The 25103-nt window shown below is 45.1% G+C and overlaps 1 protein-coding gene across 1 annotated transcript in view; it reads right to left on the reverse strand.

Moving 5' to 3' along the window:
- Plpp3 (phospholipid phosphatase 3) overlaps nt 1–25103 on the reverse strand; it is an 82152-nt gene that overhangs the window by 20243 nt on the left and 36806 nt on the right. Inside the window, exons 2-4 of the mRNA XM_026382385.2 lie at nt 21508–21665; nt 7741–8021; nt 7274–7331 (exon numbers count right to left, since the gene is read on the reverse strand). Of these exons, the coding sequence (XP_026238170.1) occupies nt 7274–7331; nt 7741–8021; nt 21508–21665 (497 nt within the window). The remainder of the gene's footprint in view (nt 1–7273; nt 7332–7740; nt 8022–21507; nt 21666–25103) is intronic.

Here is a 25103-nt window from a genome sequence, read left to right on the forward strand (position 1 = left end):
GGATTGTGACTCAGTGGTAATGCTCTTGCCTAGCATGTGTGTGGCACTGGGTTTGATCCCTGGCACCACACAATAAACCCATAAAATAAAAGTATTGTATCCATCTACAACTAAAAAAAAAATTTAAAGTGCACGTATGTGTATGTATGTATACGTATACACACATGTGTGTATAAGTCTATATACAATCTTAAAGTCCTTTTCGTGTACCAAGATTCTGTTTCCATTTGCTAAAGAACTGTGGATGTGATGAGAACCACAGGTGAAAAGTCCTTGCAATACAGAGATCACCCCATAAAATGGAGCTCTCCCTTCTCTTTCCTGATCCCAGCTTCAAAACTGGAGTCCTGCAGAATTCCAACAAAACCTCCTTACACTGAATTCCTGCCCACTCCTCTGGTTTGAACCAGCTGGGTCAGATGTGTGTGTGTGTGTGTGTGTGTGTGTGTGTGAGTCACACTCTCGTTCTTGCTAAATCATTTGTGTTTCATGACATGATTTGCATACTGGTGAAACAGGTCTCTACTGTCCTCTTACTTCATTTCCATTGCTCTAGGGACAGTTGGGCTAAGAGTGAAAAGGAGGCTTTTGTCCTTCCTATGTCCCTGCCTCTCCTCTTCCTGGAAGCCTATCCAGATCTCCAACTCCCATAGTAAGATACTTTCTCCTTTCTTCAGTCTCCTTGATGGTTCCCATTTGGCTGTGATTCATGAGCTTAGTGACTCACTCATGTGATGGAGAACTAGCATTTCTCTCTGTAAAGTTATTTATATCTGCATTAAGGACCAAAGAAGAATTTTTAGGTGACTTTTCTCCTCCTTTTAAAGCTAATCAAATCTTGTCTTCAGTCATTGTCAGGAGAAGGAAAGAAAATGACCAGTTTGCTGAGCAGTGCTCTAGATGTTTCAAAGTACAATTCCTGCAACTGTCACAACAATCTCTCTCTCTTTTTTTTAATATTAATTTTTTAGTTTTAGGTGGACATAATATCTTTATTTTATTTTTCAAAGTACGATTCCTGCAACTGTCACAACAATCTCTCTCTCTCTTTTTTTTTAATATTAATTTTTTACTTTTAGGTGGACATAATATCTTTATTTTATTTTTATGTGGTGTTGAGGATCGAACCCAGTGCCTCACACATGCCAGGTAAGCACTCTACCACTTGAGCCACATCCCCAGCCCACAACAATCTCTTTTTAAGTGGACATCAATGTGCCCATTTCACAAATGAAGAAATCAAGGCTAAAGAGAACCATGATTTACTTGGAAAGTAAATGAGTCCATGACCTAAGTACAGAACTAACTGGTCTCCTTAAGGAAATTACTGCTTACACCCAAAGTCTTGATCTTTTGTACTAGTCTCTTCGATCTTTGGAGAAAAGAAGCCATTTGAGGGGACGATGCAGCTGTCCTAGCCTAAAGGACAACCTTCAGGGACATTTAGAACTCAGGTTCCTCTAATTCACATGTCACACACTTTATGAACTTCCATGGCTGAAACACAAGCATAGAACTTCTCTGAGAGTAGAAGACCCTGCTCTGGTCTTAATCAAAGGTGGGGTCTGTGAACTGATGTAGACCAGCTCCCAGCAGAGGTGATAGCATTACCTCATGCTCCATCCCCTCCCATCCAGAATCAGAAAAGTTCTCCAACTATTTACTTTTATGACTTTGCACCAAATTATGAACACTTTCTGTGTTCCCAGGTACTCACACAGGGTCTGACATAGAACAAATGCTCAGAAGCAGATGGATAGATGGATGGATGGATGGATGGATGGATGGATGGATGAATAGATGGATGAAGGGGTAAAGGAGTGGAGGGGTGGAGGGATGGATGAGTTAGGGAGGAAAAACATCTGATACAGTGGTTTATTTCCCTTGGAAACAACAATCTTGTTCCTGCAAAGGATTAACAGACACTCCCAGTATGTGTGGGTACATCTCATGGGCACACCAGATCCCATGCTCTGGGATTCCAAACATATTGAACAAAACCTCAATGACTAACAACCACAGGCTAGAGAACATGCCTGGCAGAGGACAGCCCCTTCCCTGTCTCCTTGGTACCCAATAAACCCTCTGACACATCAATAGTTCTCATGGGGTAGCACAGAAAATCCAATGGGTCAAGTGTTCTGTAGTGGCAAAGAAAAGGTCTTCCCCACACCACATTGGCCCTTTGTGGTCTCTCGGTCAGTGATGAGGGGGCAAAAGAAAATTCTGATTGGAAGGAAAGGAGCACAACCTCGAGCATCAGACGGCCTGGGATTCACTCATTCCTTCATGTAATGTTCATTGCGTACTTAACTGCTTTGGGGAGTGGGATGCAATAGTGACTCAAAAGACAAAAAATGGGGCTGGGGTGGTGGCTCAGTGGTAGAGCACTCGCCTAGCATGCACGAGGCACTGGGTTCAATCCTCAGCACCACATAAATGTGAAATAAAAGATATTGTGTCCAACTAAAAAATAAATATTTTTTTAAAAAAAGACAAAGAATGTTCTCCCTAGTAGAACTTACAATTTAGGTGAGACAAACAAGCAAATGAATATATAATAGGTAGCTGGTTAGACACTGAGAGGTAAAAAAATAAGGCTACAAAGGAGGATGGGGCTGTCACTTTAAACAGTGTGGTCGGGTAAAGTTCTCTGAAAAAGTGACCTAAGAAAGGCAAGGGGTAAGGGACAGACTTAGAGGGAGAAACAGAGCAGCTGGGGAAAGGCCTCGACACAAATTTGCTACAAAAGAAGGAGCTGGGACAGAAGATCCCAAAGGCTGGCGATCAACTCTCAAGTGTGCCTTCCACTCCCTGTGTCCTTCCAGCCATCAAAGCCCATCCCCCAAATCACTATCCCCCTTTCACCTGCACACAGGAAGTTCTTCTAATGTCTCCTGTCTTCATGGGACCAACCCTACCAGAAGCCTTCCTTGGCTTGTGCCACCTGCCGTTCCAGGTTAGCACGGATGCCACAATTCCCACGATAAAGTACACATCCCCTTGCCCCTTCTGCACAATGCATCAGACTGCTATTGTCTACCTACGCCTCCAGTCTGAACTCTCCAAGGGCTGACAGCTCCTTACTAATCTCCATCTCCCCACTCCTATCATGGTGCTTGGTGCATAATAGTCACTCACTAAACACTTGGCAAATCATGAATGTTCAATGAATAGGTGAGTTCCTTGAGGGCAGGGCCCGGGTCTGATTCATCTCAGTAACCCCGGAAGGTAGCAGAGCACCTGGCACAAGAGGAGACACCAGGTGTGCGACACGATTTGGGATTTGCCCTGTAGTTTATCCAGACAGCCAAGTCATCCTCAACCCCTAAACATAGAGGTGCAGAACCAATCCAGATGTGGTCCCCTGGGGTGCAGGCCAAGGCTCAGAGGTAGGAAGCAAAGTTTATGCTTATAGATGCTGTGGGATTTTTCATATTCGAATTCGCATTAATATCTAACAAACCTTAACCTCATCCTTAAGCTTCCCAGATATAATTTGGTGTTTGGGGCATGGTTTTTCCAAGCTACCCATTTTGCCAATCAAAACCTAATATGGAGTGCCCTTCAAAGCCAGGGAGGCCATAGATGGCAGCTGCAGGAGTGGGGCCGTTTGTCCCTGAGAGCTTCCCATCTTCTTTTTTAACACAGAGAGCATTTCAAAACTCTTGCAAGTGGACACAGTTGATAGAGTGCTTGCCTTACATGCACAAGGCCCTGGGTTCAAGCCCTAGCACTACACACAGACCAAAAAAAAAAAAAAAAACTCTTTCTAGTAGAACCACAGAGATGTTGAGATGAGATGTGTAGATATCATCTAATCCCACTCTTTCATTTGACAGATGAGGAAAGTGAAAGTCCAGGTAGGAAAAGTGGCAAGAACGCTGTGGAACAGACAGGACAATCTCCACTTGATAGATGAGTACACCGAGTCTCTACGCTAATCCCCCGCTTCTGGTTCCTGGTTCTATAGTAATGCCTGTTGGATTCTCCCTGTATGTTCAGAAGTGGTCTCCCAACCCTTCAAGGTCACATTAGCAAAAGCATAGGGCTTACTGGAGGAGGCCAGGGTCCATTTGCCCAACTCCTGCACTTCCTGAAACACAACATAAAAGCATCAGGGAGGGTGGAAGGGCTTCTCTAACTGACTGCAGGATCTCCTGCCTCCTCTGACAGGCAGCTATAGTGTCTTGGAACTTTCTTTACAAAACTTTGCAAATTGGTTATTATAAGGGATGAGGTTTCTGTGTCACATCACCCTGGCAAACAGCACCACTCTCATCTTTAGCCTTTTGCTTCAGAGGTTGTTTCAGGCCAAGGTGACTTTACAGGTAAAAACGAGTTGTGTGTAGGGACTTGTACATGTGGGTGTCTGAGTGCTAAGAGCCATAGCTTTTAGGAATGACGCATGGCATTTCTGGTTGAAAGGTGACGCCATTGAGATGATAATGATTATGTTAAGATGTGCATTCAATTGGAGATTAGACCCCTGCTGCCCCCTCAGCCTGCTACTTTGGATCTCTCTCTCTCTCTCTCTCTCTCTCACACACACACACACACACACACACACACACACACATACATACACACACACACACACACACACACACACACACACACACACACACAACTCCCGGAGAGTTCCCATTGGTTGGGGAAGTGCGGTAGGAGGGATTTCTGGAGGATGGCAGGTTGGGGTTGGGGTGGTGTGTCCCGGGAGAAGGCCACGTATGTGTGGTTCCCGGGAGTTTTGGAAATAAAGTTTGTTCCTGCTTGAGTGGCTCGTGATTTTGTGCCCAGCCAGACTGCGGCATCTGAGGGTTGTAAATGTTGAATGGGTACATGTTCCCAAGAGTTGCTAAGAGTGTGCACTGTCGAGTGACAATGTGGGAGGAGTGATAAAAGGCTTAGGAGATGAGGGATCAGGGTCTCATCTCATTTTCCCTCTCTCTTCCCTCCCTCCCTCTCTCCCTCCCTTCCTTCCTTCCTTCCTTCCTTCCTTCCTTGTTACCTTCAAACAATAGGAAGGTGTCAGGATTTTTTCCTCCCTCAGAGAGATGCAAATAATTCTTCAAGTCACTCCTTATAGCTGGGCACGGTGGCATATGCATGTAATCCCAGCAATTCTGGAGGCTGAGGCATAAGGATCACAGGTTAGAGAGACCAGCCTCAGCAACTTAGGGAGACCCTTTCTCAAAATAAAAAAAATAAAATGGGCTGGGGATGGAGCTCAGTGGTAGAGTGCCTCTGGGTTCAATTCCCAATACAGAAAAGAAAAGAATAAAAAAGGAGAAGAAAGAAAAGTAGAAGGGGAAGGGGAAGGGGAAGAAAAGAAAGAGGAAGAGGTGAAAGAAGAAGACAGAAAATCACTCCTCACTCATGATTTATACAGAGTCTCTTTGCCATAACCTCAGCTGGTAAAGGGGTGATGGTGGAGTGGGGTACATGGGCCTGGTGGAGAGGGTAGGGACGTCTCAACCATTAAAGCAGTTGTGTAGAAAGGCAAGTCTCCTTCAGTGGAAACTGGAGTTAGGATCAAGAGGTTATCTTCCCCAAGCTTATCCTGACGAGATTTGTCTGTGTTTGGTTTGGGTTTCTGTAGCACAACATAATGGAAAGAGTAGACCACAATGTGGAGTCATTTCAAGACTAAACTTCAGGTAGCTTTTCTGTCTCTTACCGGCTGCAGAATTTTGTTACTTCTTAGATTTGGGTTTCTTTGTTTCCAGAAAAAGGAAAATCAAAACACATCTCATCAGACTCCTGACAGCATGTTACCATATAAGCTAGATACAGTCCCGGGTGATGGGAGCCCCCAAAATAGGCTCCCCCAAAACATCATCTTCACCTTTGGGGCAGCTGTAAAGGACATCCTGCCCCGTGTTGGCTTCAAAATGATCCAAAGTTTTTCTCTTGGAATAAAATGAAGGAACATTAAAAAAAAAAAAATGAACCCATACCCAACTCTTCTAAGCACTTTTACAAAACACTGAAATTACATTTGTAAAATTGCTTCCAGCTCTGGGTAAAATATACACATGCAGCAGGAACATAAATATCTTTGCTAAATTATCCTTTCTAAAGGCAAAACAAAAACAAACCAACAAACAAAAAGAATGGAACGAAGTGCTATTCATGAATAAAAGATCCAAGGGTAATGTTTTCACAGGTTGGGGCCACCTTTAAGCTCTGTATCCTAGGTACCTGAAATCCAGGGCTTCCAGGCTTGGAAAGGAGTGGGGATCACAGGGGGAAGCAAAAGAGAACAAGACAATCTCTCTGTTGTGTTTTTCCAATTCCTAATTATGCTTTTTAAATAAGTTGAAATTAAAACGATCTTTTTCCAAACAGCTAATGCTCTTCCGAGCGCTCTGACTTCTCAGCACCTTCTGGCTCTGAACTCCACCAAGGCAGCTGGAAGCAGGAAGTGCCCTGGCACACAGACCTCATTGAGGAGAGAGGAAAGGCAGAGAAAACCAAACTTAACTGACAAAGAAAAACAAACAGCCTGCTGTCAGGCAGCTGGGGGAGAGGACGGTGCTCCTCCTATACCGCCCAGGTATCCCAGGAAATCAGGGCAGCTTGTGAATTCAAACTATGGCTCCACCCCTGGCTGAAGAATCTCAAATGTGCTCCTTGGTCTCTCTGGACCTTCATCTCTGGATTCAAGAAATAGGGATAAGGATTCTGTACTTGACAGTGTGGTGAGGAGGCCCGGTGTCCTCAACGATGCTTGTAAAACTCAAAACCACTCTCTGTGGTCAGATGATGATGATGATCTTTAAGGAGGATGGAGAACTGATATAGGGAATATTGGGAGGAGCTGGATCACAAGGCTTGGATTTGAGCAGCTGTCCTGGTGTTTATGCAAATTTTGGTGGATTCTCCGAGCCTGACTTAGTCATCTTTTCCCACAACAGAGAGAATATTATTTATAACATAAGGTTATTTTCTAAGGATCAAATGAGTTAATGGATTTCCAGAAAGCAGGGCTTGTACCATGAAAGCATATGAGTGTCTTCATCGCTTTATAATTTCAAAATGGATTCACAATCCTTACCAAGAAAGATGGCAGATGCTATTTTTGTGTGAAAAGTGGAAGAAGCCTGGAAAATAAATAACTTCTGCTCAGGCAGTGGCCAAGCCCAGAATAAAACCTAACTTTCCTAGCAAACCTCTCTTTCCAGGACTTCACAGTGAAGTCTGTCCCTAATGATTCTGAGGGATTCAAGCCAGGACTGGACTCGGTGCTAATCAGAGGGTAGGTACTTACCACCAGATACAGCATAGTGTACATGGAGAAGGAGGCGTGGCCAGAGAAGAAGGACTTCCTGCAAGAGCAAGAAAGGGCCATGAAAGGGCATATTCACATCCCTGATACTCGCTTGTCTGTCTTCCCTCCCTAGACTGTGACCTTGAGAGCAGGCACTGTGTCTTGTTCATTCTTGCATCTGTGGTGGTGCTTTGGACACATGCCTGGAACATAGCAGGCACGCATGAATAAATAAAAGAAAGAATAAATGAATGGACTTAGCAAATGCTGTATCATAATGGTTTCTTTACATATCTGTCTCAATCATGTGACTCAATCTTGAATCCTGCAAGAATAGGGTCTGGGCCCTTATTCATCCATCGAAACCAGAGCCCAGCATTACAGGTACTCAGTGGGTGCTCTGTGAACTGCTCTGCATTGAAGGGGTGCACGCTGTGGCCACTGGGAATGCTGACGTGGCGCCTCACCTGGCTTCCTGCACCTTGCTGTCATCGCCTCTGCATCTGTAGCTCTGAATGTAGCCCTCGGAGCAGTTGATCTGGCTGAAGTCGGGATTGCAGACACTCAAGAAGTGAGGGCGCAGACGTCCTATGGACACTTTGGCAATGTCTGTGAAGGACTGGCTGATGGCACAGCCAAAGAGGAAGCAGCCCACTTGCTTATAGAGGGCTGCCACGTAGGGATTCTGAACTGCTGACCGAGACTTCTCCTTCAGGTAGTAGATCCGGTAGAATTCTCCTGTGATGATCTAAAGGGAAACAAGAAGCAGATTAGGCACTGTGAAGACCCATCTTCAAAATGGATGGTGTAAAGAGTATTGAATGACATAGGAGAATATTCAGTATTTACATACCCGTTATAATCTATAAAAGCCCAATTTTCTATGTAAGAAGTATGTAAACACAAATATGCACCAGAGGAATAATCACACTGATGATCATTATTTCCTTTTTTTTTTTTAAAGTCTTACATGGGGCTGGGGCTGTGGCTCAGTGGTAGAGCACTTGCCTAGCATATGTGAGGCACTGGGTTCAATTCTCAGCACCACATATCAACAAATAAATAAATGAAGATTCATCAATAACTAATAAAAATATCTAAAAAAATAAAGTCTTACATGGTCACATAACACTTTGTAACAAGAAAACATTTATAATCAAATATGTATTTGAGAAAATCTCAATGACTCGAGAGGTTAAGGCAGGAAAATTGTGTGTGTGTGTTAGAGAGAGAGAGAGAGAGAGAGAGAGAGAGAGAGAGAGAGAGACAAGGGCTCTGCTACAGAAAAAAAGAAGTAAATGAAGAATCAAGGACATGGTTCAGGGTGGCCAGAATGTCAGGGGACCTGAAGATTCGGAAGTCTCTGGGATTTGGAGTGAAGTGTCACCAACAGCACTGACTCTGCTCAGGGCCTGAGCCCCAGTGCCAACATCATACTGTGGTGGGGGTTTCCTGCAGTGAGTACCCCACAGGCAGGTCCTGAGGCTAAATCCAGGCTCTACCACCTGCCTGGTGTCCTTAGCACTAACTTAACCTCCCTGAATCTCAGCCCTTCTCCATGAAAGAATGCTCTCACTTTTGCAGAGCAGTGGGTTCACAATAACAATGGGTTAATAATAATATGGATGGGAAATGCACCAAGTTATAGAAAGGGATGCTTTTATTTTACTGTTCAGAAGTATGGTATGGCAAAAGGAGCACCAGTCTAAAAATCAAGAGACTTTCAGTACGATGCCTTTGATGCTCATGAATGTCTCTGAGTCAGCCTGTGTTGTCTCCTCAGGTCGAAAAGGTCAGCAAGTGTGTCTAAATTTGCACACCTTCCTCTGTCCCACGGTGTCTGCTACTTGCCTGAAACCGCCTGGTCTTCCGTGCAACACCGGGGCAGCTCTGCTCAGTAAGGTGAATGTGCATAGGTCTGTCTATCGAGGACCTATTTGACGTTGCTGATGCACACCACACAGCCTGCTCCCCTTAACTCCACAGCACAGCTGTGGCCACTTCCTGGTTGCAACCACAGCCCGAGGACAACACTGGTCAACTCATCGCTCACCACAAGAGATCCTTTCCCACTTCCTCCCAGGGCCACACTTGCCCTTTCAGCCAGTAGAGAGCCGCTCATGACCACAAGGGAAGCAATAGACTGGCATATCCGGGCACTCCTTTGCAAAGGCTCCCGTTAGGTTTTTACACTGGGGGGAAGGTGTCATGAGGTCTGATCAAGGTCTTCAAGGGCCCCAAAGTCTGTGGAAAGAAAGCAGCATGTAGGACGGAAACACCAGCTGGTCCCAGGGACCGGCAGGTGCAGAAGTGAGAACAGTAACTGCCACTGCAAACGCTGGCACAGAGAGGCTGTGCTGATACATGGGTGGGATCTGTAAGCGCAACTTTGTTTTCCCAGGTCATGTTGAGTGTGATTCTCTGTGACGGGGACATGGGCAGAGGCCAGTCCAACCAGCATCCTGGCCTAGCCATCCCCTGAGACAGGACAACTCATATCTAACCCTGCAAAGTGCTCACAGGCTGTCACTGAAGGAGTGAATGAAAGGGAGGAGAGGAGAGTCCTATAGAGCTCCTCTCTGAGAAACTGGAAATACCCCCTGCACATTACCAAGGGCCCTTTGATAACACGTTGCAAAGATTAAAACCAGAGAAGCATGGCAAGTCAGAAATGAAAGGGACCATTATGTTCAGAAGAAACTGAGGTCCAAATTAACTCACATCTAAAGATTAGACCCAGGTGCACTGACTCCCTGTCCAGCATTCTTTCCTACCGTTCATGATCTAACCCCCTTTTGAACCTGTTTACACTTTTACCCTATGTAACCTTACAGGCTAACGAGTTCCAGATGTTGATTTCCACAATCATGTTCCCCTACCTTCTCATTCTTCTTTATTGATAAATCATCCTCACGTGTCTTATATGCACCGCAAGAACCCTGAAGGAGTCAAGTGGCCAGGGGTGGTGTCCCCACTCCTTGAGTGAATTCAGGGTATCAGGTTCTTCGTGTGCAGGATCATGGCACTGGATTCCATGACTTATCCCCTCATCACCGCAGTGACATTCATTCTCAACTCTCCGGGCCTCCCTCCACCACAAGCTTCCCAAACCAGGCAGAGGTAATACCACAGCAGAGGAAGGTTGCTTATGAATAACAGCACAGGCAGGAAAACAGAACCACAGCCCGGACACCACCCCTGCCCCAGGATTGCTCCCGAGTTCCCAGAACCAAGCTGCTGGCTCAGATGAGGAAACTGTTTCTCAGCGGCTTGCTTGAGCAGCCACCAGGAGGATTTGCAGCTTGAGGCTGAGAGAGGACACGTGGGTTCAGATGGCGCCTTGACATCTCACATGCACTCACGATTAATCTCAGGTGAGTCACTTCTCCGCTTCAGTCACCTCAGGGAGAAGGGATCAATGACAATTCAAGGGCTGTCCCCAGCTCTAAACTCCCATCATTCTACAACTTCCCTCGTCACAGCCTCAGTCTTCAAAGAGTGAATTGTGAATTAAAACCCTTTCTCCTCTCCTGGGGGAGATAAAGAGGTAAAAAAGGAGCGCATCTCCTGGCACCTTGGGTTCCTGAGGACATTGATGGCAGTCTCTTATTACTAAGAGTTCTTCTGCACTTGAGTTTCATTTGGTTTGCAATCCAGTCTAAGCACTGGGTAGATCTGAAGGATGTGAGGCTTGTCAATGGTGGAGTTAAGAGGAAAAGTCCAGGTATTCTCTGTTTATTATTTCTAATGTTATGAAAACCATTTTCCACGGGAAGAACAGCCATGGCGTTTGAGGACAGGGCCAGGCTGAAGCCATTTAGCAGACACATGACTCCAGGACCACATGGCTTCTGGGGCAGCCCTGACAGATTTTTGGAGTTAATGAGCAACAAATTATGTATTTTCTCTATCCCCTTGTACAGAAGGGTCGGGGAGTCGGCAACACCGCCATAAATCATCATTATGAACCAGCCGGACTTGGCTTCTTGTAATCCTAACCTTTAAAAGCCCATTTAATGAAATTCGGGCTGTGAAAGGCAGCCCCAACACCGCACCTAGCCTACAGGAGAGGCGAGGGCTTAAATTGTTCTCCGACACGTTACACACTGAACTCGGGAGTCCCGGATTTATAGCTTTCGGACTTTATTCATTACTCACAATGTTTTTATTCCTGGGTCATAAAATGAACTCTTCCCTCCTCTGCCCCCTCCAAAGGCTCTGTCCCCACCCCCCCAGGGCCCTCATTTCTGCCTCAGTCAGCAAGGCTCTGATATGTAAATTTCACTGCAGAGAAAAATGCCTTCAATGTGGAGGCCTTTCAGGAACAGCCAGCCACAGATCTGGGGGTGGTGGCAGGCTGCCAGGCGAGTGGGGCTTCTCCCTACCTGCCTGTTAAAGCCCTTGGCACAGAGGCTGGAAACTCATAAAGTGGGGAAGCACAGCAGTGCAGCTAGGAGGGGACAGAACGGGACCCGCCCTTGCCTGCCAGCGGCTGCAGGGGACCCTGTCTCCTGGAGTGAGGAGCTGCTCTTCCTGTCTCTTCTGGTGAAAGAGAGTTCAGCTGCCCACATATTTACAAATACTCAACTGTTCTGGAAAGGAAATTTGAAGAAACTTAGGAGCGATTTTTTTTTCTTTTTGGAAAGGACAGAACATGGGATGGTGAGAGAAGCACAGATTTGGGAAAGAAAAATCTGTCTGAATCCCATCTCTTACTTCAGGCCAAGTGACTTTTCACCTCTCTGGGTTTAGGGGACCGTATCTATAAAATAAGATTAACAATATCTGCCTAGCAGAACTGCATCTTCAATAAGGTGATATGCCAACTGCCTGGCACCTAACACCTCCCAAAATTGTGTGTGTGTGTGTGTGTGTGTGTGTTTTCCCTCCTTCCACTGGAGACAAGAAAAACAAAACAACCAAAAAACCCAACACTACTGCCTAGGGAATATCTCTTCCAAGATACTTCCAAGAGTTCCTTGAAAGAGAGCATTCCAACCTGAAGAGTTTGGAAATGTTGCCCCTCCAGGGTAGAAGCACAAAGTATGAGTGGATGATGTAATACTGTTTTGGGGTTTTTTTTGTTGTTGTTTGTTTTTGTTTTTTGGTAGTGGGGATTGAACCTAGGGGCACTTCATCACTGAGCCGCATCCCCAGCCCTTTTTTATAATATTTTATTTAAAGACAGGGTATCACTGAGTTGCTTAGGGCCTCACTACTGAGGCTGGCTTTGAACTCACAATCCTCCTGCCTCAGCCTCCCAAGCCACTGGTATCACAGGTATGCGCCACCACATCCGGCAGATGATGCGGGATTTTGACCATTTCATCTAGAATGTCTATTTCAGGGGAACTAAACAGAAGGAAAGAAAGCCAAAGCAGAAAGGATAACCCACTCTACCATCTTGTTTTATTTTTGACTTTCTACTCTATTTAGAAATTACCCCAAGAAAGGTAACGCTTTTGCAGTGTCCCCACAATTTCTCTTTTATTTTTTTATTTTTATTTTTTTTAAAGAGAGAGAGAGAGAGAGAGAGAGAGAGAGAGAGAGAGAGAGAGAGAGAGAGAGAGAATTTTAATATTTATTTTTTAGTTCTGGGCGGACACAGCATCTTCGTTTGTACGTGGTGCTGAGGATCGAACCCGGGCCGCATGCATGCCAGGCAAGCGTGCTACCGCTTGAGCCACATCCCCAGCCCCCACAATTTCTCTTTTAAAGACTGAGAACTCATCTTCTTCCCTTGCTGAGTTTGAGGGACAAGATTCCCTATATTCTAATCTGCTTTAATACAAAAACACTTTTATATCTACTGTGTTTGCTTCTCACAAAACCCTATGAACTACTAAATTATTACTGACGCTTTATAAGTGAGAACAGAGAGGCCAGTGAGTCACCTCCAATCAAAAACAAGGCATGGCCGGGCATGGTGGCCCAGACCTGTAATCCCAATGACTCTGGAGGCTGAGGCAGGAAGATCACAGGAGGCCCTAAGCAACTCGACAGGACTCTGTCTCAAAATAAAAGATAAAAAGGGTCAGGGATTGCAGCTCAGGGGTAGAGCCCCCCTGGGTTAAATCCCCCCTGGGTTAAATCCTCAGTACTGAAAAAAAAAAAGAAAGAAAAGAAAAGGTTCTAACTACTTGTGCCAAGCTGGCTGTCTCCTAGATGCCCTGGCAGCCAGCAGAGTCTCCAGAGACAGACAGACATAGATGACCTTGCACACCTAAGGCCTTGCTGACCACAGAGAGCCGAGCTATTTTTCACATCTCAGTTACGTAGGCGGATGAAGTTCTTTCCACCCATAAGAGAGTCGTTCGACAAACCTTTGAAGAATCATCTCAGTTTCTTTCTCAGTCTCAAGGTTCTGCTCCTAAGCCTAGAGACAGAAGCATAGCTACATTGTCTCTGAAGCTGACTGTTCTACTGAGGGCAATGCAGTATGGTCTCATCCATAACTGGAAATCGATTAGAAATTTAATCTTTGATTCCTCTCTCAGTTGGTCATCTTCAGCCTCTTGGCAGGAGATCGGTGCCTCACGGTATGGGAAAGGTAACGAGGACATAGATTTGTCCAAGGCCATAGGAGGAGTTTCTGGGCTCTGTAGATAATGACAGGACTCCACCATCTAGAACATGGGCAGCAAAGAGGCCAGACAGAATCTTCAGAAAATATTTATGTCTGGAATTAGCAAAGGCTGACTTGATCACACAAGTCTTATGAAGAAAACAGTTTGAAGCATGGAGCATTGTTATTTTCCAAAAAGTCAGGGACTCAGAGCCATAGGCTCCTGGGTGACCAGCTCTGCAGTCCGTGTGAGAGTCTCTTGGCTGTTCTTTCTGTGACATTGCCTGCTCACAACCCTGTACTCCTTTTTTTCACATTGAATTTGCTCAGCTTCCTTGATATTGCTCTTTTTGCTGTTGTTATTGTTATTTCTAAACTAATTTCTCCTTCTTCTTGAGTTTCCACATCTGGCTTCCACCCCTTAAAGGTGGCTCTTCCCTGAAGTTGTGCCCTTGGCTTTCTGCTTCGATCTCAGCTTCTTGAAATACCTTCAATTATTCCTTCTGTGAAGATGACCTCCAAAAGATGCCTCCTTCTCCCTCTCTGTCTCTCTAGCTCCAGCCTACCCCACATCCCTACCTTCGTGGCTCTGGTCTCATTCTTACAATCATGAGAAAACCGAGCACAATAGCTTGAAATAATACTCTAATCATTATCTAGCAACTGGAGTAAAAAATCCTCAGCATTCAAAGACTTCCACAATCTTACTTCCATCTTTTTTTCCTTGCCTGGACTTTGTCAGTTCCCTTATACTGTGCACTTCCAGGTCTGCTGACAGTTTTCCTGCAAGCACTATTGCTGCCAAGTCTCTGGCAATCCCCTCTGGAGCAATCCCCTCTGCCTGGAATATCAGGATCTCTGGAGAAAATGCCACCCCTTCTTCAAAGCAGAGTTCAAGTCCAACCAGGGTACTGGAGTACTCTGCTGGGGTAGGGTTCTGGTTTTTCCAGTTATGACTCTTGGACTATTGAGCTCTCAAGCCTCCAGTTGTTTATCCATAAGATGGGGTTGATACCAGTATCAAGAGCATAAGGGTTGCTGTGATAACTGAATGAGGCAAGTTCTCACTAAACAATGACTGATGTGGGCCTTTGCAGATGAAAACAGCCTTAAGCATTCTTCCTCTGAACTCCCAACAGCACTGTATTCTCAACGCGTGGGGATGAAGGATCTTGCAAGGAGAATCATTTTTTCTCAGCTTGTTTCTCAAGCCCAAAGGAAAGAAGTTTCGAAGTTCTAAAACTCTCCCTCCCTGTGACCCCCTGCTGTGCATTTCCTCCTCCTGTCTTTATTTGCTGACCAATTCTTTCCTCTCCTTGAAGGTCTAATAGTGCAGCTTGTCTTGTTTAGTCTTGCCTTGCATCTCCTTTGGACCCTAAGCTCCAAGGACAATATCTGTATATTTTATATCCTCTTGTTAGGAGGGAACTGTTCACCACAGGTTCACCTTCTGTACAAATCACAGATCGCACCACACTGTCCATCTCTGGTGGTCGTCTGCCAGTATTGTGTATGATTTGTCTTTCTCCATACATTGAACCCTCCCCACCTAGGAACAAAAAGCTTTACAGCTAACTAAAGAATGAGCACTCTGCACAGCATGGGTCTTCAATAACTGTCCATGAAAACGCATGGACTTCAAAGCAGGACAGACCTGAGTTTTGATTCCTGGTCCCTCTTTCTCTAAGCAGAGTAATCCTGGACTAATCTCTTTGCTTTTTCAAGCTCCAGTGTCCTCTCTCATTTATAAAATGAAATAAATATAATACCTACCTTGCATAGCTGTTGAGAGGATTTATGATAAGGTAAACTAGTTTTTGGTCCATCAATCTGATGGTCTACCCCTTTCCCCAACACATACTGACTCACACAACATATTTTCCAGCCTCATGAGCATCACCAATTGAAATAGAGACTATGGTCATCTTGGTATTAGACACATTTTCCCCAAAGTCACGAACCCCTAAAAGCTGTACATAACTAAGAATCACTGCCAGTGTCACCTCTTCCCAGGGATGGGAGTGAGTGCGGGTGGCAGGAAAGGGAACACACGACATCCCAGACAGTACAACCTCAATGACTGTGTTTGTTAAATCCCAAATAGATGTCCCTCCCAGCATCCCCCAAGGAGAAGGTCTCAGAAGAACTCATAGCCATCTGATCAGGGGACAACACAGTTGAAGGATTCATGTGGCCTCTCTCTGTTGGTGGTCTTGGTAATTGCACAGATGTAGTGGATTGTAAACCAGGGGATTGGGTCTCCCACTAACACACTGCTGGGCCAGCACAACTTCACTTTTTGCAGAGTTGAAAATCGACCAGCCTTTAATGAGGAGGCAATGTTGGGGAGCCTTGTTTTCTTGGCAGAGTTGTCGCAGATAAAGGGAGATGGGGGTGGGGGACTAATGAAGTCCAGATGTGGGCAAACCGAAGCCTGATCCTGAATAAACAAGTCCTGGAGGTATTAAGCTCTTCTTCTTGTCTCTCCAGCAAGAAATTTGCATGTGGCACAGAGTGTATTCCCATGCACCTCATAGAACCTATTTAAGATTTTTCAGGAGCAAACAGGATACCTGCCCCTGCTCCACAGAGCCTCTGACATCCAAATGCTTTTGTTTTTCTGCCCACAATTTTAGGCCTCTTTGGCGATTTTCACAAACATGATATTGAGTACCATGGCCTTTGCCTTGCACTAGCAATAAAAATCAAATCAGATCAATCCCTACCCTGTGCAGCTAACAGGAAGGGCAGGAAATAGACCAGTAAACAGATAAGACAATTCAGCACAGACACTGCAAGAATAGAGGTGGGCCCAGGGTTCTCCACAATCTTCAGAAGCCTGGGAGGAGGCAGCAGAACGCTTCCTCAAGATGTCTACTTGGTTTTTATTTAGCTCCTACCATGTGCCAGAGGAAAAGACTGGCCTCTGTCTCCTAGGAACTGTCATCTAGCTGGGGAGACAAGACCTGGGCAGGAATGCATCACAAAACACCCTATTACAGGTGCTACTTGCCTGCTGAGATGGGGTTTAGGGCCACAAGACAACATGCAGTTTACTAGACTAAGCCTCACCACTGTGTTCCCAGTATCTAGCATGCCAGAGATGCCTAGTCAAGAGCTGGCTTAGAGGGCAGCAGTGGCACCATTATTGAAAAAGCATTGGCTTATGAATCAGAGGATTCCTGGTCTGGCCTTGCCAGTTATGGGAGAGTCACTGAATACCCTAGAGCCCCAGATGTCTCAGCTCTAACAATCCACCTCTCAGAATGACTTCCAGGTGCAAATAAGAGAGTGTGCACTTTGCAAACGGCTATATTCCAAAAAGAAAGGATGGGTCTCACCAATTTCACATATATAATATCATCCGTTTGATGGACCAAAATGAACTCTGCCACGAATTTAGAGAAAAGGAAAAAATGTAGCTCCAAGGTGGGGGAGTGGTGGTGGTGGGTCAATGGTTGCCCTGAGGCTGCAAGATAAGTAAAAGAATTAGTAAGCACAGAAGTTGGGACTTGAGCCTCAGTCAGATGATGCCAAAGCCTGAGATTTTTTCTTTAGTTAGGAAAATAATTACAGAAGTCAGTTTCAAGGGGCCGAGGGGTCCTGGAGGGAAAGTAGCATTTTTATGGCGAGAAGGAGAAGGGGATTCATCCATGACTCACCCATGCATCAATTTCTAGGTATTAAGAATCTATATAAATCCCTTCTGGGGTCTGACCAAAGCAAGTACTGAGCCCGTGTTTATTTAAAAAGAATACTGAGCATTTTTGCCATATTAAAATCTTTGCTTAGAATAATCTTCATAACACAGTGCAAGGCACAACTGAAGGGAGGCTAGATAGGAGGTGGGATTTTACTGCTTGCTTCTAATCTCGCTGCTGCTAGAGTCATTAAGCTTTTGCAAAGCAGGGATAGGAACCATTGCTTTGTGGATTTGGAAGGAATTCCTATTATGCTATAATTCCAGAATCTGAGATACATCTGAAAAAGAGGTCAAAATGACCGGGTTTTTCCATAAGTCCTGCCACAGAAAGGTGTCTGCTTTCCCTATAACGTCTGATGATTTGCATCTCTGCACCACCCTGGTCTCCGCTGCCATTCCTTTCCTTTGTTGTGGGGGCTGTCCACCCTGGATCCACGACCTCCAAATCAGGCAAGTCTTCTCCTGCTGCTTCAAACAGACCTGACATTCGGCAGCAGAAGGCCCAGGACAGCGGGTAGCGAGATGATGAGATTCCCAGCCCTGCGACCTGCCCCCCCAATGAGGGTCACTCATGTCCTCTGATCAGAAGCCGGTTCTGGATGAAGCCAGCCAGGTTCTTATGGCCAGGATGGAAAAGTGGGAAATGTGGTGTCGCTGTTGTTAAGTTGTATAGCTTTTCCAGAGTTGAGCAAACCAAAGCAAATTCTGCACTTGGCCTCTGAGGCCTCTGCATGCATTTTTCTCCTGGAGTATTCCTGGTAGGCAGGGCAGGAAAGCAGGCTAGTTGACATCATCAGGGGCCCCATTTCACCCACGCCTCCAGCTGACATGCAACAGCAGCTAGATCAGAAGGCAAAAGTCCTACTGCAAAGGAGGGAGAATCAACTGACCTGGGTTCTAATTCAGTAACTCCAAGGAAAGATTGGGACCTTTTTTGTCTCTTCTTATCAGATATATTGCTGTGGCTAAGTCGCTTCACTTTTTTGACTCTGTTTACTCATTTATGATAAAGATAGTTAATATTTACTGAGTAGACTGTATATGCCAGGCACTGAGTCACTTTATTGACAGGAGCTCATTTTATTCTCAAAACCTTAGTCCATAGACATACTCTCTCCATTTAACAGATAATTCTACAGAGGCTCGATGAGATTCATGAACTTGACACATGTCCCACAGGACAAGAGCTCAGATCAGACTTAGATTGTATATGTCCTTTGCCCCATGATAAAAATAACAATACCTGGCTTTCAGGAATCTCTTCCAGGGTGAAATGCATGGACATAGTCCAGGGCACACGGCAGAACTCCACAAAGGAAAGCAATTAGTGTGGCATTGTCTTGCCTGGTGTCTCTCCAAGGTGTAGAAAAATCATCGTGCTGACCTCACATAGAATAAGGAAGCAACGCCTCTGCTTGCCCTATAACCAAGGCCTAGAGCACAGGTCTGCTTCAAGGAAACCCGAGAATTCAGACAGCATTTTAATTAAAACATCAACATGCCATGAGGGAAGAGGACAGGCACAACTGAGCTCTGAAAAGCAGATTTTTTTTTTTTTCTTAGACTTACTGGCATCGCTGGAGGAGGTGGAGACTGGCCTTGGCAAGCCGCAGGCGAAGAGCTGCTGACTGGGACCTTTGCTTGGGGATTAAGGAAAGATGGGAAGAGAGACGTGGCCCTCAAAGGAGCTCCTTTAACATTTCCTTTGCCCATGCTGGGGCCAGGTGAGAACCCAGAACCACCCTCCCCACACACATTCCAGGTAGCATGTGGCTACCTGTGTGTCTCCAGGCATTATTGCATTAATTCTTTCAGCAACCCAGTTCCCCCCCCGGACTACCAACACCACTCCCACTTCACAGATGAGAAAACTGAGAGTCAGGGGCACCAATGAGTCACCTAATTCGGATTAGGAAAGCCTCCTAATTTACCTCTCCACTGTGCTGTGCCTGGAAGCAGACCACTAGGCAAGATGGGAACACGACCAGGTAGAGATAGGAAGACATGTGACCGAGCCATCCTGTGCTGCTCTTACCTCAGGACACTCCTGGAGTCTAACGTGCTCCTTTGAAGCATTCAATTAACTGATCCTCCAGATGTCAAAAGCACCTGTTCAAACTGATCCCAAGATACTGTGCAATTATTTGCCTTCCACCACAAACACCTTTTTCCGGGAACAGCCATTCTTCCTAAAGAGCCCAACTCCATAGCCACCAATTTGGAACAAATGGTAAAATTAAACCTTTCGTTTTTCAGCTTTTGAACACAACAAAGATCCTTAGTCCACCTCTGAGAAACTACTACAGTTGCCAAATGGACTGTTTTTCTTTTTAAAGGTTGGAAAGAATTCTACTAGGCCCCTTCCCCCTCCCCAAATTCAAACTGTTGGTTGTGCGCCTAGTTTACGATGTTATTAAAAAACAAAGAGGGGTCTCAAAAGCTAACAACCAACCCCCAGAGTGGGCAAGTCCGAAGAAAAACTTCATGCAATGTGGTTCCTGTAATATCAGCAGCGTAGATCTGATCTAGAGTAGGCAAGATAAGCCAACCGCCTATCCCCTGGAGCAGCTCATTAGGGCTAGGCAGCCATCTTGAATGTAAGTCTTCATGATGGAAAGAGGCTTTGAAATAAGCCAAGCGTAGGCTTGAACCAGATTTTTTTCTGACTACAGACTTTAGGCCATAGAATCCCTCTAAGCTTTGGATTTTCCATCTCCATAATGAGGACAAGAGCCTTTATTTCACATTTAGTGTTCTAAATATTATCTCTCTTCATGCTTAGCTTTCTAATACAGGCCAAAGTTGAGTTACCACACTATGCTCAACAGTAACGTGATTGGAAAGATCTGCAAAAGGGATTTATAAACCTGATGGATGTGTCACTTATCCCTTTCACCCACATGGCCGGGGCTCAAGGGCAGAAAACAGGCTTAGGAAATTCTGGAAGCTGTGACAATGTAGGACTTGCAAATCACAAGACTGGATTTCAATTATCCTCCTCCTTTTCTGCCTTAAATGGACACACTAAAATAGGGTGGTGACCTTCCAAGTAGGGCCCGTGTGGGCCATACCCCTATTCTCGTGAGGTCACCGTGGCTCAAAATAACTCTGCATCTTGTCAAAGTCCACGGCTCATTTCTGTAACGTCCTCAATGAGGACTGCACCCTTTATTGGAGGCCCTGAACCTGTCAGCCTGGACTTTACACCTGCATGCGAGTAACCTGCTCAGCAATTAAGAGTTTGTAAAGTGTTTCAATTTTCATAATCCCTTTTATACCTTATTGCAGCACCATGATGCAAGACGGTCATTGCTGGTTTTAGAGGTCTGTGACTTGTTCTCGGGGGACCAGGTTTAGAATCTATTTGTCTGGGCTCCAAATCCTATTACATTGGTGCCACAGCCATTGGCAGGAAAACTAAGCACTATGCCAGAGCACACCAGTGGCATAGTCACTGAAGCTGAAGTGCAGAAAAAGCATGGAAAGAACACAGAAAACATCCGAGAGAGCTGGCAAGGTACTTCCCGCACAGTGGTCCAGAGCTCAGATCTGTGTAAGAGATAACTAGGTTCAAATCTCAACTCTACAACTTATTAACCAAGTGATCTTGAGCAAATTCGTCTTACTCAGTGGACCTTAGTTTCTTAATTTGCAGAAGAAAAATAAGAATAATATTTAGACTCCACTGGATTGTTGAGGATAATGTGTGAAAAATATTTTAAAAGGGTGCGTAGTGTATATTGCACAGTAAATGTGGGCTTTTAGTAATCATATCAATGGCAGGCAATAAATAGCATTCAGTAAAATTCTACTTGGGAGAATTCTCCATTGGTTTTGTTTGGCTTGTACTTGGAGGAAGTCTCCCTTGGCTTGGTATACACATCTCTGTTGGCGCAGACGTCCTATAATACCATAACACAGGAAAGTGTCAAGACAAGGTGGACATGGTGGAGACCCGACACTTACCGCAAGGATGGCAATGACAATCCCCACCGCACAGAGCACGGCGTCATTGATCGTCTCTCCGGTTTTCAGTGGGTACTTGATGCTCTCATCACTACAATAAAACCCTCGATGGTAAGGCTGGATGGTGCTTGTCTCGATGATGATGAAGGGCAGGCCCGCTGCAACCATGCACATACAGGGAAAAACAAGAACAGGAAAGGGGAAAAAAAGAATCAGTGCAAGGTAGCAAAGAGGAACAAGGACAGGAGAAACCTCTCCAAATGACACTGATAGCAATGTTAATTCCTTTCATTTGTAGCAATCCACGGGCTATAAGAAGGTTCCATGATAGGAATCATCCTCTTTTCTTACCCCCCAAAATCAGAGGAGGGTATTGGAAGAACCAGGGCAGGTTCTTCCACAACCCTGCTCCACCACACCCTGCTAACAGTTAAAGGTCAATTCATTATTAAGGATTAATTAATGGTCCTCATAAAGTAAGAGGACTAGGAGTTTTACTGAACCTCTAGACTAAAAAGTCCACAAAATTGTCTTGTTGATAATGACCAGCATTAATTATTAAGGATCAATGATTATTATTTTTTTTTTTGTGTGTGTGTGTGTGTGTAATGCTGGGGATCGAACCCAGGGCCTTGTGTATGCGAGGCAAGCACTCTACCAACTGAACTATATTCCCAGCCTAAGGATCAATAATTACCAATACAGTCAAACCTTGTGATGCCCACTGTGCCTCCAAAGGCATCATTTCTTTGCTCTTACCCACTTCCCCTTGGGCAGCTCACCTTAAGGCTAATTGCCTTGCAATCAGATAACCTAGATGTGAATCTCAAATCCACCACTTCCTTGTGGTGGGTGCAACCTCTAGCCCTCACTCCATCTCCATGAGCCTCAGTTTCCTCACAGTTATTAAATGAGTTGTGGCAATGATTAAATGAGATCACACACATAAAAGCTCTAGCACAGTGTCGGGTACAGGGTAGCTGCTCAATGAAAGCTATTTTCAAGTCTTTTCTTTCAGTGCTCAGAGTCATTGACAAGACAGCAGAGTCTAGCTCAGCCTCATCATCTGCAGTCCTGGAGAGGAGCCCAAGGGCACTGGAAAATCAGGTGGCTCTTGCAGCTGCTGCTGGTAATCAGTGGCCAGCTCAGATGCCATTCTCTTCAAGGTCATGGCTAATGGATTCTAATATCAGCCCAGAAAAGTCCCTCAAAACCCTGAAGCAAAAGGTACATGCCCATAATAACTCTGAGGTCACTACTGCAGTCTCCAAATTGGTTTCCTGGCTCCTAATGTCTCCTACATATCCACTAGTTTACTTCCTGAAGGGCTCTGACCATGAGTATCTTCAAGGGCTCCTCATTGCCCAGGGTGAGATAAATTCCCTAAGCCTGACCTCAGGAGTTGCCCATGACCTGAACCTCCTCTCCAGCTTCGTAGTTTCCTCTCCCCTCCTTTCCTCTCCTCCTCCACCCACTTCACACACACACACACACACACACACACACACACACCACACACACACACACACCCCTCAGAGAAGAACACCCAGTGACCGTCTTGGTTCTTGCTGTTCTCTACACTGAAATATTTCTTGCTCTCCTACTGCCCAAGTTCAACACCAGGTTCCAACGCCACCTCACAAAGTAAGAGGACTAGAGGTGTTACTGAACCTCAGGACTAAAAAGACCACAAAAACTATCTTGGTGATAACAACCATCATTGACTGATCACCAATAGTGTGTTAGACACTATAAATGTTTTCCCATTGACTCTTTCAATAACCCTGAAAGGTCATTTTAAAGCACCATTTATTTAAGCACTAGTCTCTCCCATCTCCAGGTGAAAAGAACAGAGACTCAGAATGGTTAGCTCACTTAGGGTTCCTCAGTCCACCTTACTAAATGCCTAAATCCCTAATTTAACTTTGCAAATTGGTTTCATCCAAATGTGAAATTCATTAGCTGAAAAAAAAAAAATCTCGAGATAAGCAGTTACTTAAAAGAACTAAATTCATGTCACGTTGCTAAAGCCCCAGACCGCCTCCAAAAAAAAAAAAAAAAAGTACCATGAACTCCACAATTTTTCAATTACTTTGGTCCAGACCGGCAGTGATAAAAATGCTCACTTTCTTAAAAGTGTATTTATGTATCATCATGCATACGCACATGGATTTATTTGGTTTTATTCTTTGGATTTATTTGAATTCTACGGCTATTTATTTTGTGACCCCCTAACTGCTTCCTGCTAGAACAACAATTTACTTTATCAAATTCATACTGGTGCTTTGAAAAGAAAGAATAGCGACACACCACAGTATTGTGCCTGACCTTCTCAAAGTAAACACAGAGGGGCCCTGGAAGGCAATAACCATTAGCTCTTGGAACTCTGTGCCGCAGAGCAGAGGAGGGGGGCGGCAAAGGAGGAATGCTCTGGCTCAGAAGTGACAGGAGTCAGCGGACCATTTTTGGGGGGGGGGGGCGCGAGCCTGGGGAGAGATAACATATGGGCCCAAACCCCATCTTCAATCCACAGCCCAAACATTTTGAAATGTGACCCAACTGGCGATGAAAAGTAGCTGAGAAGCCAGCCGTATGATATTAATAGTCCACTTTTAAAGTTCCACACATCATGATAAAAAAAAAGTTTAGCTTCGAGTCCGAGCCGGCTGCAGCCTCCATGGTGCCTGGGAGCCAAAGCGTTGCTAATAAACTCAGGGAGGGAATAGACTCTGAGTTTCTTACCCTTGTGTTATGCTCTAGGCCTCCAGCTTCTATTTTTAATAGTGTTCACATGATAGGCCTGTAAAACATATGTTTCTAAGGACAATAAAACACGTGTAAGGAGCTTTGGAGTTGACAGAACTCAGTTAATGGTCTCAGTTCTGTTCCCTATTACTTGAGCAAGTGATTTCCCACCTCCAAGTCTCCCCTTCCCACGTGCACCATGGGAAGAATGAAATCCAACTTTAGGACTATTGAGATGATAAGCTGATGTGTTCATTTATTCATGGATTTACTTACTCAACACATATTCATTGACCCTTAACTGTGTATATTAAGTTGTGGAATACAAACATGACCCAGACCCTGGCCTCAGGGAGCTTACAGTCCAGGCTGGAAGACATCATCAAAACCAGTCAAGAAATTTTAGGTGGAAGAAATTCGAGGCAATGATACTGGGTCATGTCAATTCAGAGTCTGAAACATAACAAGGACAGTGAATAAATGTTAAAAAGGAGAAGGGAAAAAAGTCCTGCAGAGATGGCTAGAAAAAAAAAATCTGTTCTCTCAGTTCCTTTGCCTTCTCTTTGGAACAATCCAAATCCTTTTCTTTCTTTGCTTATGGCTGGGGAGGGGTTCCGGTTCTGATTATGTGGATGATGACCACAAACGGAGAAGAAGCTGGATCTGAACATATTCTGCTTATTTGCTTGAAAGGCATGGAGATAGCATTTAGAAAACCCAAAGGCTTTTTCTGCCTCCCCTCCAAACTTGCAGTATTACGGGGGGTGGGGGGGAGTGATGCCAGTCAAATCTTGACTTCCCTCCAGAAAGCGGGTAACCTCAGATTGCCTTCAGTTGACAGGCCATGCATA

Source organism: Urocitellus parryii, chromosome 11 (genome assembly GCF_045843805.1).
Source record: "Urocitellus parryii isolate mUroPar1 chromosome 11, mUroPar1.hap1, whole genome shotgun sequence".
NCBI lineage: Eukaryota > Metazoa > Chordata > Mammalia > Rodentia > Sciuridae > Urocitellus > Urocitellus parryii.